This window comes from Rhinichthys klamathensis, unplaced genomic scaffold (genome assembly GCF_029890125.1).
Source record: "Rhinichthys klamathensis goyatoka isolate OS25496 unplaced genomic scaffold, OSU_Roscu_1.1 h1tg000308l_1, whole genome shotgun sequence".
In the NCBI taxonomy this organism is placed as follows: domain Eukaryota; kingdom Metazoa; phylum Chordata; class Actinopteri; order Cypriniformes; family Leuciscidae; genus Rhinichthys; species Rhinichthys klamathensis.
In genome coordinates this window covers 422,934-437,169 of record NW_026606826.1, presented here as the reverse complement: position 1 = coordinate 437,169, position 14,236 = coordinate 422,934, and the positions used below count along the sequence as shown (strand labels likewise).

The 14,236-nt window shown below is 36.7% G+C and overlaps 1 protein-coding gene across 1 annotated transcript in view; it reads left to right on the top strand.

Annotated features, from left to right (window-relative positions):
* The window catches only part of agmo (alkylglycerol monooxygenase), a 28,993-nt gene extending 17,914 nt beyond the window's left edge, over window positions 1-11,079 (top strand). Inside the window, exons 10-13 of the mRNA XM_056270765.1 lie at window positions 80-196; window positions 1,657-1,739; window positions 6,201-6,306; window positions 10,744-11,079. Coding sequence (XP_056126740.1) covers window positions 80-196; window positions 1,657-1,739; window positions 6,201-6,306; window positions 10,744-10,824 — 387 coding nt within the window. The 3' untranslated portion in view covers window positions 10,825-11,079. The remainder of the gene's footprint in view (window positions 1-79; window positions 197-1,656; window positions 1,740-6,200; window positions 6,307-10,743) is intronic.
* Window positions 11,080-14,236: the final 3,157 nt, after the last annotated feature.

Genomic DNA, 14,236 nt, shown 5'->3' with positions numbered 1-14,236 from the left:
CAAATTGTTGTTTCTAAACATTATATTTGAAATGATGTTTTGTTTTTTTATGAGGTTTTATTGGTCTTTCTCTAATCAGATTACAGGAGAGGAAAAGCCTTACGATCCAGCATGGTCCTTTTCGATGCAAGCCTATGTGTTCATACAGTTCATACTTCTATTGGATGTATATAACAACTTGTTAATGGATCAAACGGTAGGTACCCTTTTTTTGTTTTTCTTCCCTTTCACCATTGAAATTGACATCAGATTTTTTCCAGAAATGTGCCCGACTGAAATATCAAAGCTATCATCTGAATGCCATCTTTCATTGTCATCTACAAGATCTTTTTTAAGGCTTTTAATTTGCTGTGTGGTTAATGCTACCTCGCAAAGTCTATTATCAACCTCAGTCTCTCTCTCATTATCCTAAAAATCCTTTAATAATAAGGCCTTTTTACTAGGCCTTAGTACAGACAGAATACTTTGAAGTAATCTTTGTCTATTATTTTTCAAACCCCCCACCCATTTAAAAACAGAGATGTTCAGTTGCCCTTGTCCGTTATCCTTGGAAGTCCATGTTCCCCAGGCATAGTTTTGGTTAGCCAGAATATGTGGCCCCACCCTGCCTCCCCACTGAAATGAAACGGCCTGTTTTCCTGTGATTCCTACCTCTGCGGTGCTCCTTTAGTTGTGGCTCTCGGTGAAGTGTCCCCTGGATCCCTCTCTGGCTCCACCAGCAAATAAAACTGCCGGTCAGCGGTCCAGCAACCAATACAAGTCCTCTGACAAATTGCCCAGCCCCCTGGGAACCTTCCTTTTCCTTTTCCATGGAAAATAGCAAACTGAGGCCTTCAGCCTTAGCAATAAATATTATAATATCTCTTTGTCCGTTTGCATTCACTTCGATTGACAAGTGATGCTACAGCTCTGATTAGTGCCTCTTTAAAAAGAAGGAAAACATTGATTTTTTGTGTTGACCATGTGATCTTTCAATTGCATCATCCATGCAGGGCTATCAATCCTGCTGGATGTTTGACTAACTGTTCATTATGGAAGGTCTGTGCACTGACCTCTGATGAAATGCAAATTTCGGAAGATGCCCCCTCCCCCTTCCCCCCTCTGCCCTCTTGCTCTGTTATTTTTGAAACTGGATATGGAAAGGCTTTAAAAATTAACTAATCAAAATAGATTTTTTTTTTTTCCTTTTTGTTAATTGTTGAAAAATGAGCCAGCGCTTCAGGGCTGAGGTCTGGGATCTGGAGTCTGTCTTGAGTCACACAGGAAAAAGTCAGTAATTGTTTGCTGGTGTCATATCAAATATGTTATGAGGTCGCCCACCTGACTTAACCGCTGCTGAGTAAGGTGGGTTAGCAAGGTCAAGAAAACCCTCATTATCATTGTTCCTTGTATTAACAGCAAATTATCACCAGATTATGATTTCAGAGTAAATCCATCCATAGAGGTGTGCCAATTCAGATTTAGATGATACTTCCCTAACGGTTGGCCTTGAGTTCTTGGAGCGTCCTAGTCCTGACATGACACCTAAATGTGTTAGGTTACTTGTATACCCCTGTGTTGCATGAGGACATCTTTCTATATTTTGACTGAATTGAGTGAGACATAAGGATATTTTTCCAAATCATGACCTAAATTATTGTTCCCTCTTACCTACAGATGCTTTCTGAGATGACTGTACTTCTCATGACTGCCTACGTATTACTTTCTCTAACCTGTCTGGGATTCTTGATAGATCAAAGGTACAGCTCCTATTTTATTTTATTTTTTTATTTATTATTTTTTTTTTTTTATTATTATATATATTTTTTTTTATTGTTTTATTTATTTATTTAGTTTTATTTTATTTTATTATATTACCAAACAGTACAGTAAAAAATATGGAAGCCTGTTTCCGCCACTGAAAAAAAAAAAAAAAAAAAAAAATTGCGACTTTTTATCTCACAATTGCGAGATATGAAGTCAGAATTGTGAGAAATAAAGTCGCAATTGCGAGATATAAAGTCGCAATTCTGAGAAATAAAGTCGCAATTGCGAGAAAAAAAGACAGAATTGCGACTTTTTAGCTGTGTCCCAATGTGAAGGCTGCATCCTCCGAAGGCCGCGGACTTCGAAGGATGCAGCCTATTCGTCCTTCGAAGGATGCAGCCTATTCGTCCTTCGAAGGACGCACCTTGTAGCCTTCATAGGATTTCCTAATTGCGCATCCAGGTGTTCCCGATTACCGCTCCATGGCGCCAAGCAACAGTGCGAGACGGAGCTGCCATCCTGATGATTAATTTGTTATAATTGAGTAAACAGCTATGGAGCCAGAATTGGCTATTGTCATTTTTATGTTTTATATTTTACTGAGGATGTTAAATACATGAATTTTCTAAACGACATTTAGGCCACTTGTCTTTAAAATCAATTTTTTAGGAGGAAAAAGCTCAGTATAATAGAATAAGCAAAAAAAGACTTCACATATAAAAAAGAAATATAACACAAACACAAGGATAGGTTATATAAAAATAAAACATTCATAAATTATTTTATGATTAACATATTACTGTCTTCAGTGAACTCAACGCAAATGATAATAATATTATTATTATTAGCCTACATTTAGGCTACATATTTGTTCCGCTTTTATCCAAAAAAGGAACAAAGAAATTCGTCAAATGTCAGTCATAATACAGGGCTAAGATTATCACAAATAAACACAAGATTTTGACGCAAATGTGTGTGGGAGTGTGAGCGCGCACTGCATGGCACGGAGGCGCGGCCGCGAACACTTGCATTTTCCCATCAACAGTGGAAACAACTTAAAAAATACTCTATAATTTCTGGTCATACAGAAAAGAATAATACATCATTCGCAACTACTTTTATTTGTCCAAACTCACTTAACAAGAAAACGTTGTGCTTTTGTAAAATAAAATAAAACAATCAGTCGCGCTTTCATGATCTCCGTGAACTGGAGCGCGTCTCATAAATGAAATGAAACAAAATATACCTAGCCTAAAGCTTGAAATGTTCACTTTTAAACGAACAATTAAAATGCCTCGTTATTTATTCAGACACATTTATTATCATTAGCCTATAAATCATGGTTCCAGAGACATGGCTCTTCTCATTCAGCATTGCGGGAAAAATATAATTTCCAGGTTCTAATCTGGCCTTAGAAACCCAGTAAAATCGACATTTGTCCCATAGTAATTTGTGAATATTTTAAATGTTTAATAAAGGGGCAAAAAGTCTTTTTTTTTTCTTTTTCTTTTTTTTTGCAGCATTTGTGTAGCCTACAGTTCAAATTTTGGTGTTCAACTTTGGCTTTTAAAAATACAACAACCTTTCATTTTTAGTTTTTCAATTACGGGTAAAAAAAAAGAAAAACAAATGGACGCAAAAGTAGGCTACCTTATATTATTAAATATTTCAAATAATGTATTTGTAGAAAGGTTTGATAGTCAATCATAATACTAGTAAAATCAAAGACTTTAATCTAAAAAACTATCACTAAACTATTTTTAGTTTAATAGTCTGTGTAAATTTGCATCCATTCGTTTTTAATTTTTTAACCCGTAATTGAAAAACGAAAAATGAACGGTTTTAAAAGGCATAGTTGAACACCAACATTTGAATTTGAACTGTAGGCTACACACCAAATGCTGCACCAAAAATGCTGTCGTCACCGGCGCGCAGTGAATTATGGGGTAGGATCAGGGTAGGATAGGCCGCTAAGTGTCCATTTATGTATCCTTCCTTTCACGGGGAAACGAAGGGTGCATTTGGCGTCGCTTTTGAATCAGGGTAGCCTTCGTCGCGCCGCGATGACGCAACCGGCCTTCGAATACGGCCTTCGAAGGATGCGGAATTGAATTGGGACAGCCTTCATCGCGCTGCGGTGACGCAATCGGCCTTCAAATACGTCCTTCGAAGATGCAGCCTTTGAATTGGGACAGCCTTCGTCGCGCCGCTGTGACGCAATCGGCCTTCAAATGCGGCCAATCGGCCTTCAAATGCAGCCTTCGGAGGACGCAGCCTTCACATTGGGACAGCTATAATCTCACAATTCTGACTTTATAACACATAATTGCGAGTTTATATCTTGAAATTCTGACATCTTTTCTCAGAATTGTGAGATATAGACTAACTTTTTTCCCCTCAGAATAGTTTATATCTCACAATTCTGACTTTACAACACGCAATTTCGACTTTATATCACGCAATTCTGACTTTATATCTCGCAATTGCGACTTTATATCAATCAATTCAGACTTTATATCTCGCAATTCTGACTTTATAACACGCAATTCTGACTTTATAACACGCAATTGCGACTTTATATCAATCAATTCTGACTTTATAACACGCAATTGCGACTTTATATCACGCAATTCTGACTTTACAACCTGCAATTGCGACTTTATATCAATAAATTCTGACTTTATATCTCGCAATTGCGACTTTATATCAATCAATTCTGACTTTATAACACGCAATTGCGACTTTATATCAATCAATTCTGACTTTATAACACGCAATTGCGACTTTATATCAATCAATTCTGACTTTATAACACGCAATTTCGACTTTATATCTCACAATTCTGACTTTACAACACGCAATTTCGACTTTATATCAGGCAATTCTGACTTTATAACACGCAATTGCGACTTTATATCAATCAATTCAGACTTTATATCTCGCAATTCTGACTTTATAACACGCAATTCTGACTTTATAACACGCAATTGCAACTTTATATCAATCAATTCTGACTTTATAACACGCAATTGCGACTTTATATCACGCAATTCTGACTTTACAACCTGCAATTGCGACTTTATATCAATAAATTTTGACTTTATAACACGCAATTGCGACTTTATATCTCGCAATTCTGACTTTATAACACGCAATTGCGACTTTATATCAATAAATTCTGACTTTATAACACCCAATTTCGACTTTATATCACGCAATTCTGACTTTATATCTCGCAATTGCGACTTTATATCAATCAATTCTGACTTTATAACACGCAATTGCGACTTTATATAAATCAATTCTGACTTTATAACACGCAATTGCGACTTTATATCAATCAATTCTGACTTTATAACACGCAATTGCGACTTTATATCACGCAATTCTGACTTTATAACACGCAATTGCGACTTTATATCAATCAATTCAGACTTTGTCTCGCAATTCTGACTTTATAACACGCAATTGCGACTTTATATCAATCAATTCTGACTTTATATCACGCAATTCTGACTTTACAACCTGCAATTGCGACTTTATATCAATAAATTCTGACTTTATAACACGCAATTGCGACTTTATATCTCGCAATTCTGACTTTATAACACGCAATTGCGACTTTATATCAATAAATTCTGACTTTATAACACCCAATTTTGACTTTATATCACGCAATTCTGACTTTATATCTCGCAATTGCGACTTTATATCAATCAATTCTGACTTTATAACACGCAATTGCGACTTTATATCAATCAATTCTGACTTTATAACACGCAATTGCGACTTTATATCTCGCAATTCTGACTTTACAACCTGCAATTGCGACTTTATATCAATAAATTCTGACTTTATAACACGCAATTTCGACTTTATATCACGCAATTCTGACTTTATATCTCGCAATTGCGACTTTATATCAATCAATTCTGACTTTATAACACGCAATTGCGACTTTATATCAATCAATTCTGACTTTATAACACGCAATTGCGACTTTATATCTCGCAATTCTGACTTTACAACCTGCAATTGCGACTTTATATCAATAAATTCTGACTTTATAACACGCAATTTCGACTTTATATCACGCAATTCTGACTTTATATCTCGCAATTGCGACTTTATATCAATCAATTCTGACTTTATAACACGCAATTGCAACTTTATATCAATCAATTCTGACTTTATAACACGCAATTGCGACTTTATAACACGCAATTGCGACTTTATATCAATCAATTCTGACTTTATAACACGCAATTGCGACTTTATATCTCGCAATTCTGACTTTATATCTCGAAATTCTGAGAAATAAAGTCAGAATGAAAAATAAAAAAGGTAATTGCGACTTTTTATCTCACAATTCTGTGGCGGAAACAAGCTTCCATAAAAAATGTATCAAAAATACATAAGCAAAAAAATAACATTTTCTTGTACCTTTCTTTCAGGGCTAATGCAGTTGAATTGGAGATGATGAGATGCGTTTTGATAATGGTTCTTCATCGGTTTGGTTACATTAAACCTCTGGTGCCTCTTTTGGCTTTTCCAACTGAGGTAAGTTTGACTGACACATGCACGGCATTATCACAATCTCTATTGCAGATTTCCATCTTCCACAAGATGCTCTTTTGGATTATTCTCAAAACATGCTGGATAACATGATCAAGATTTGTTTTTTTCATGCAGCTTAAGTGCCGCAAAAGAGGGGCAAATCAAATACTGCTGTAGCATTCTGATTTCTCAAACGTTTTACTCGTTGAAGTAATAGAAATAGATGGTTTCTTACTAGTGCTATCAGACTTGTGTATATGTTAACTTCATCCTAAATGCATCTGTGTTCGAGTGCATGTTTTTCGGATCTGGCACCGTGTCTTGCTGCACGCCTCGGTGATGTATGACTCCAGATGCATGGCCCAATTGACCATAAAATTGCTGTGTGTGTGTTTCTGGCACTTGCAGTGTGGGCCGTGCATCTCGGCTGACCTTTCATTAGTGCGCCACCTCTCTCTTCACAGCCCTCCCTCCATCTCTTCTCTTCTCACCATCCAAGCTTTATGCAAAGGCAGTGTTTCTGGAATCAATTAACCATGTCTGCGGCTCGCCGTGGAAGACTGATTAGATTTACACAAGAGCTGAATTGCTCATTTCACTGTGAGAGCGTGCATCTGTAAGCTCAGGTGCTGAAATTCCCCCAGAACAGTTTTACACAAAAGTAGCGTCATGTTGGATTTTTGTGTCCATGTGAACTGTATCCATAGACTCAACCTGATTGAGTATGTTTCGTTAATAGACCTCATACCAGGGTAAGAGTTTCCTTTCCTTTACATTAGTCTATTTGCAGCAATGCCATCATAATCCTTCAGAAACATTATCAGTTCCTAAAAATTGCCCTGTCATTTCCACACTCATTCCAGCTTCTGTTTATTTCAGGTAGTAGGGGATGATATTCTTCCATCCTTGCCTGTTTTGTTTTTTTCCATTCGGTGTTTTTCCACCCATCAAAGCTAATATTTGTCGTCCTCATCTCTCAAGGGTGAAACAAAAATTACACCACTGCAAAGACCCACCCCACTTTTTTGAAGGAAAAGGTTAAGATAATATTATCAAGATCAGCTTCACACAAAAGCTGCAGTCAGCTTATCTTTCCACAGCACCTGACGCCCCCAGCACACTGCAGGAGAGGAGCTCTGGAGCTTGAGCCGGAATTAGACTGATAAGAAGAGAGTTAGCAAGTATTTCAGGTGATTGGGAACAGTTGTTTCCACTGTTAGTTCGAAGTTGTCACCAGTGAATTGGTGGTTTGTTTGGGATATCTTGGAAAAGATAGCATTACAGCAGTGCGTACAGGGAAAGAAAATAATTTAAAAAAATAATTTTTTAATATCTTTTTAGGTGATCGACATAGAGGAAAAGTGACAGGAAATTGTTGGGCGAGAGAGTGGGAATATTATTTCAGACTTGAACCTACATTAAAATTAGCCAATTTTTGGTTTGTTTGTTTGTAAAGTTATTTAGCAATTTGACTTCTATTGTAATGTTTAGTATATGTTAATATAACATCCATATTTACTTTGTACAGTACCATTCATGCTCACTAAGCCTGCATTTATATGATCAAAAATACAGTAAAAACAGTATTATTGTGAAATATTATTACAATCTAAAATAATTGTTTTCCATTTGAATATATTTTAAAATGTAATTTATTTCTGTGATGCAAAGCTAAATTATCAGTACTCCAGTCTTCAGTGTCACATGATCCTTCAGAAATCATTCTAATACGCTGGTTTGCTGCTCATTTTTTTTTACTATTATTATTGTCAATGTTGAAAATAGTTATGCTGCCTAAAAGTTTTTTTCAATTAAATAATTTTTTTCTGGATTCTTCGAATAGAAGTACAAATGAACTTTTGTAACATTAAAAAGTCTTTACTGTCTCTTTTGATCTATTAAAAGTATTAATTTCTTTTAAAAAACAACAACAAAAGAAATCATACTGACCCCAACATTTTGACATTTTTTTAATATCCAACCCACTGGAAAATATCACGGTTCTATTATTTTGGTGTTATTTTAGTATTTTGATTAAAAGCATTCCTGATATAGAAATATAGCTAATTTATTCGATTTAGTCTTGACGTCTGTATTAACAATGACATAATCGGTAGCAGTATGAAGATCGCCTCTCTTGATCGAAGAAGGCTAATGCTAATATAGAGTATTGGCTTCAGGTTGCTAAGCAAGCTGCCATGCTGAACAGAACGTTCCTTACAAGCCTCAGGAGACCCATCCATCTTGGACCTTGTCTCAGAATCCCATTGAACTGATTTACAGAAAGTCCAGTGAGAGTCACACGAGGCTGACACGACGCCCTTCACCCCGGCATCAAAGCGTTTGGAGCCGGACTGAACCAGGCTTCGGTCTCTCGGCTTCATTTCAGAGAGTCAGCGCTTGTTTGACTGCCAAAAGCAGTAGGGGGTTTCAGTAATAGGTCAGCACTGCCACCCCGGACGAGAACTCGGACTGTTTAACAGGTTTTTTTTTTTCTTTTTTTCTATGGCTTCGTGTGTGTGGAAAGCCAATGATTCCTATACAGTAGCTTAGGTATTTAAGGTTTATTTAATTTTAGGTGTTCATTACTGACATGAAGAGTGTACAGGTTGAAAACGCCCCCTCACTAGTCGTACATCACAAAGGTGACAGCAGAGATTTAGTACTGTACACATTTGGCCCAAACAACTGCCCTGAAGACTCGACTCTTTGCTTATTAAACCCGAGTGTGAATGTGTGCTGTTGTTTAGAATATATCTTTGTATTTTCTAGTGCTTTTATGTGTGTGAAAGAGAGAAAAAAGCTGAGGGAAACAGAAAGAGAGACACAAGGGGTCAACTGAGGCAGGAAGAGCAGTAAAAAGAAGGGAAAAATACTTTATCAAAACATACACATCCTTGTGTTTTTCTACTTAAAATAAACCTGCGAAGGTAAATTGGTGAGAAAAAGCCTTTTAAATTGATTGAAACATCTGCCAGTTTGTCATTTAACCCTCAGGTGCTCCTTATTTAAGGTCACATTCATGCTCCTCATGGCCAAAAGTGGCAAAACACCTCAAATGTCATTGTTTTTTTTTCTCTCAGTTAAATCAATGTTTTTGTTCCATATTACTTTTTAATTCATATTTGTATTTTGAGGGAACTTTATGGTAATATTTATGCCATAATTATGATACATTTTGTTTCTGTAATATTTACAATATACAGTATAAAAAGCCTAGAATGGAGTAATGTCTCAAAAGTGAATAATTCGTGCATTTGTACTTAGTAGAGTCTTTGTCCAATTGCGGTTCCCCAAAGAAAAGTTGTAGTATTGTCTTAAGATATTTCTCCTACAAAGAGAGAGCACTGTTACATATTACAGAATGTAATAATTTTAGGAGAATTTGATGAGTTTATATTGTAACCTCTGACCTTTAGCCTAATTGAAGACTTTGGCATGCCGGAAGCAAATCTAAGCGGTCTTGAGACACATTTGAGATTTTAAAGGTTACAAGAAAATCTGAGAAGCAGAAGACTTGAGTAAAATGCACTTCGTTTAATAATAATAATAATAATAATTTTTCTATGAATAAGGGTAAACAACATGCATTGTAAAAATAGCATTGCCATTAGATGTGTGGAATCAGGTAGCAGGAGGTCAGGAAGCACAGAGACATGCCCTTTCCCTTTGTCTCTCTCTCTCTCTCTCTCTCTCTCTCTCTCTCTCTCTCTCTCTCTCTCTCTCTCTCTCTCTCTCTCTCTCTCTCTCTCTCTCTCTCTCTCTCTCTCTCTCTCTCTCTCTCTCTCTCTCTCTCTCTCTTCTCTCTCTCTCTCCTCTCAGAGGGAAACAGCTGTGCTGCTCCTGAGGAAACTACGGTTATTTATTTCCCATTGGAGAGGTAGTTCTGATAGACAGAATATGATTTTGGACTCTGTTTAGAGCTCGGATGCAGTTTATGATCTTGAACGCAAGGAAGGAGGGGCAGTTAAGGTTACAGCTTTTTGGAAGAATGTCACTTTTGGCCTGTTTCCACAGTGGCTTCTGTGAACCTCAACTCCAAATGCATCATGGGAGATTCTTTGGCCACATGCTTGACCTTTTGGCTTTAATTCTTTTTTTAATGTAGTATATTTTCCTGGTGTGTGACCTTTTGGGGCTCTCACATTCAATTGGAAATAAGATTTTGAACAATGTAATTGATACACATACATTGAGTCCACAGTGAAATTGTAACAAAATCATAATGCATTACATTGTATTATAATGTATTTTTTTATAATCACATTCATTGCAATAATGTATAACTCTTCAAACACATAATTATATGTACAACTTTGCTAAATTAAATTTGAAATATGTAACTGTTTACAGAAAACTACAACTTTCATAAACTAGAGTTTGCCTATTAATATGAACCTTTTTTCCATTTGAATTGAAATATCTGTTTGTTTTCTGCAGGCCTTTGTCTTAATCTCTGCAGTCTACTGGAGTCTACAGTGTGTGAACCAGCTAACTAACAGGATGAAGAAACAAAACTAGATAAGACACCAACTGACAACAAATAACCTCACATTGACACATTACACAGTTTTATGAATCCGTCTTCTTACAAACTTGAGACTGATTTTGGTTTGGCATTGAAAAGATGCTATTTTAAAATGGTCTGAATGAAGATATTAACACACTAAAGACATGTATTGTAAAGACAATATGGTTCTAACCAGCTTAAAATGAACTTTTAACACGTAAGCACATATAATGCTTGCAGTAAATTAAACACAGAAGGTACCAACTTATAATAACTGTAGCTTTATCTGCGTGCATATTTGAAATGTATTCAAGAATCTTAGAGTTTTTTTGAAGAACTGTGTGTAAAATGATACATTTTAGATAAGTTTTATCATACAGAATCTACCTGAACTCTTACTGACAACATGAAATACCTACATGCATTTGTTTTTAAATTTTAACATGTAATATTTTATAGCTATATATATATATATGTTTTATTTTAGGAAAAATCTTTTGATTTGACTACTCAGTCTGAATAAACCAATGGAGGCTGGTTGTTAGCTGTGGAGTGATCTCATGTAATTCTACAAATTACCACCAGGTGGTACTAGCAGGGCCACTAAAATTGTGTCCCCATTTCATTCAGTTGCTCATTGCTACTTAGGTTTATTGATCATTCCATTGCTTTTTGACTGGGACAGTTCCAGTGGAGAACAATTCCTGTAGGACAAGAATAACAGAGCGGCTTGGAGCCACTTACCCTTACAATTAGTTGAAAGAAAGTATTTGTTTTGAATTAATATTATTATTATTAATGATGGAAATAAATGAATAAAAAAAGAATACCTTATGGTGTGTTTTTAAAAACTGAACCACTTCTTGAGTACATTTGGGTATAATAAATCACATATATTCTATATAATTTATCACATCAGCGTACAGTCAGCCAGACAAATAATGCAACACTTAAACAAGCTGCCTCCCAGCACAATAACAATATTAACTTGTAGATGGAAATAAAAATAGAATAAATATGTTCTTCACCAAACATTTGAGCTTGTTTTACATTTGTTTTACACATATGCATTGGTTTAAAATAGCAGCTTTCTGCCAGAATGTGACTATTTCTGCAGTTTAATATCCAGTTTCATAACATCTGGATTTCACACCTGGATTGAAGTGAGGTGGTGTGCTTAAGCAGTGTAAATAATTAATGATAAATTTGTTTGATGAATGTGAATTTAATGTTACTTAAATGTTACTGCTCATTAAAGCAGCAGTAGTTGATGTTTAGCAGTGTAGAATATTAACACATTTAGTATTTTCAGTGGCAACATGGTGAAACATCCCCAAACAACTGCTTTATATTGCTTTTGATGAATTATAGCACATTTGCATAGTATATAAGCCCTTTTATACCTGCTTTGCTGAATATCATTTGCTCACAAATAAGCACTGTATGTGTGTGTTGAATAGGAGCTGTAAATAACAGTTCCTTAGGGAAGATGGTCCCCATTGACAAACATTTAAAAATATTATTCAAATGAGATCGGTTATTCTGTTCAAAGGGTTTGGAGTCTAAACTACGCATGCGTGTTAACTTCTGTTATGATATTGTTTATACAAACTAGCACTGCTGTACAGGTATATACACATGACAGCTTGGCTTGACACAAATCTCTTTCCTGCCATCACCGACTGTTAGTTGCATGTGTGCACATTGAGTTTGAGGTGAAAGCTCACTGATGTGAGGATAACACACATTAGCAATGACCCGAACCTCTTTTGTGCTGATATTTTGTCAGGTTATTACGTGCGGACTGCAAGATCCGCATTACAAGTACAATACAATCAACTGGAAACAATTTTCAGAGACATGATTAGGTAAAACGTATAATGCGGTAAAAATAACAGGCCTGTTCTCCTCGAAATGGCAGATGGGTCCTGTTAGCCTCACAAATGTGGTGTTCTGCTGCCAGAAAAGACCCAAATGACTCATGTTCAGATTATAGCATTACACTGCTTGCATCAACTGGAAGAACTAGAAAGAAACAGGCCCCGTCCTTTCTGTCTCCTATAGCCTGGAATGAAGCTCTTCCACGGGATGTTGACCACAGTCAAATATACAGTATTATAGGATTTGTGGCCTCATTTAGCCTTGTAACAAGTCTAAATGAGAGATTGTACAAGATTGTTTATAAAATATGTGCTGTTTACGTTGCGTTTTCCAACTACACAGTTGGCAGTAATTTGCCTTTGTTAATTCCTTCCAAAAAGCTATTGAAAAGTTATATGCTCTGTGCATTCCCACATATTATTGGTTAACTTAAAGGGATAGTTCACTGAAAATTTTTAATTTACTCAACCTCCATATTGTTCCAAACCGGTCTGACTTTATTTTTCTGTGGTGCACACCAGATATTTTGAAGAATGTTTGAGCAGTTTTGCATAGCCTACCAATGACTTCCATTGTATCGACAAACACTGAAGCCCCGTTCACACTACAAGCGACTTTGTCGCTGCAGGTCGCCAATGGCTGCGCTGGAGGGCGTTCCACTACTGGTTGCCTAGTAATGTTTGTGAGTGACATTCACGGATGTTACTCTATGTTAAAGCCTTGTTTATACTCGACGCGTCCGCAAGAGCGCGAAGTGCGCGCGGCAAAAATGACGTCATTGCGGTGTGGGCGGTCGTGCGCGTTGGGTGCGCAAGACCCCATTTCGCCTGGCGGTGTGCACGGCACTTTTTGTAACATCGCGCGCGGCGCCGCATCCGAAGGTGAACGACTTCGAGCCGAATCAGGCCGAACTGGTACGTCTGTACCAGCATGTTTATGATCCTTCTATACACAGAGACATTTGCATTGATGGGCGACCATAAAAGCCTCTCATTTTGTGAATAGGAACACATTTGCATTAAGCACCCAGTTTGCACTTGTCTAAAGTAACTGCTTACATTTATAAAATAAGCCTACAATAGCAGAAGTAAGCCCTGCTGATGAAATTAAGGTTTAAACACTCTTCAATAAGGCTTCAGTTGTTTAACGAGTTTGTACAAGAAAGTACAATACACCTACTGCATTTATTACTCTTTTAATATGAATCAGCTATTAATAAACTACTAATAAACGGCAAACTACTTCTTCACTGCTGATTCCTGGTGGTTTAGAGGAGAATTACTCCGAGTCGCCCCCTGTCGTTTCACAGAATAGCACAACGGCGAGCGCGTCAAGTATAAACGCCTCGTCCGTTTGGAGAGGTGCGCGCGCAGTCAGCGGAGTATGGAAAGCCGTTAGGGCCAAAAACACGCGAATTTTAACGCGTATTTCACGCGTATTTCACGCGTAAAATACGTGTAAAATACGCGTGAAATACGCGTGACATAATCAACTCGTATTTCACGTGTGAAATACGCGTTAAAAATCAGTATGAACGGGTCC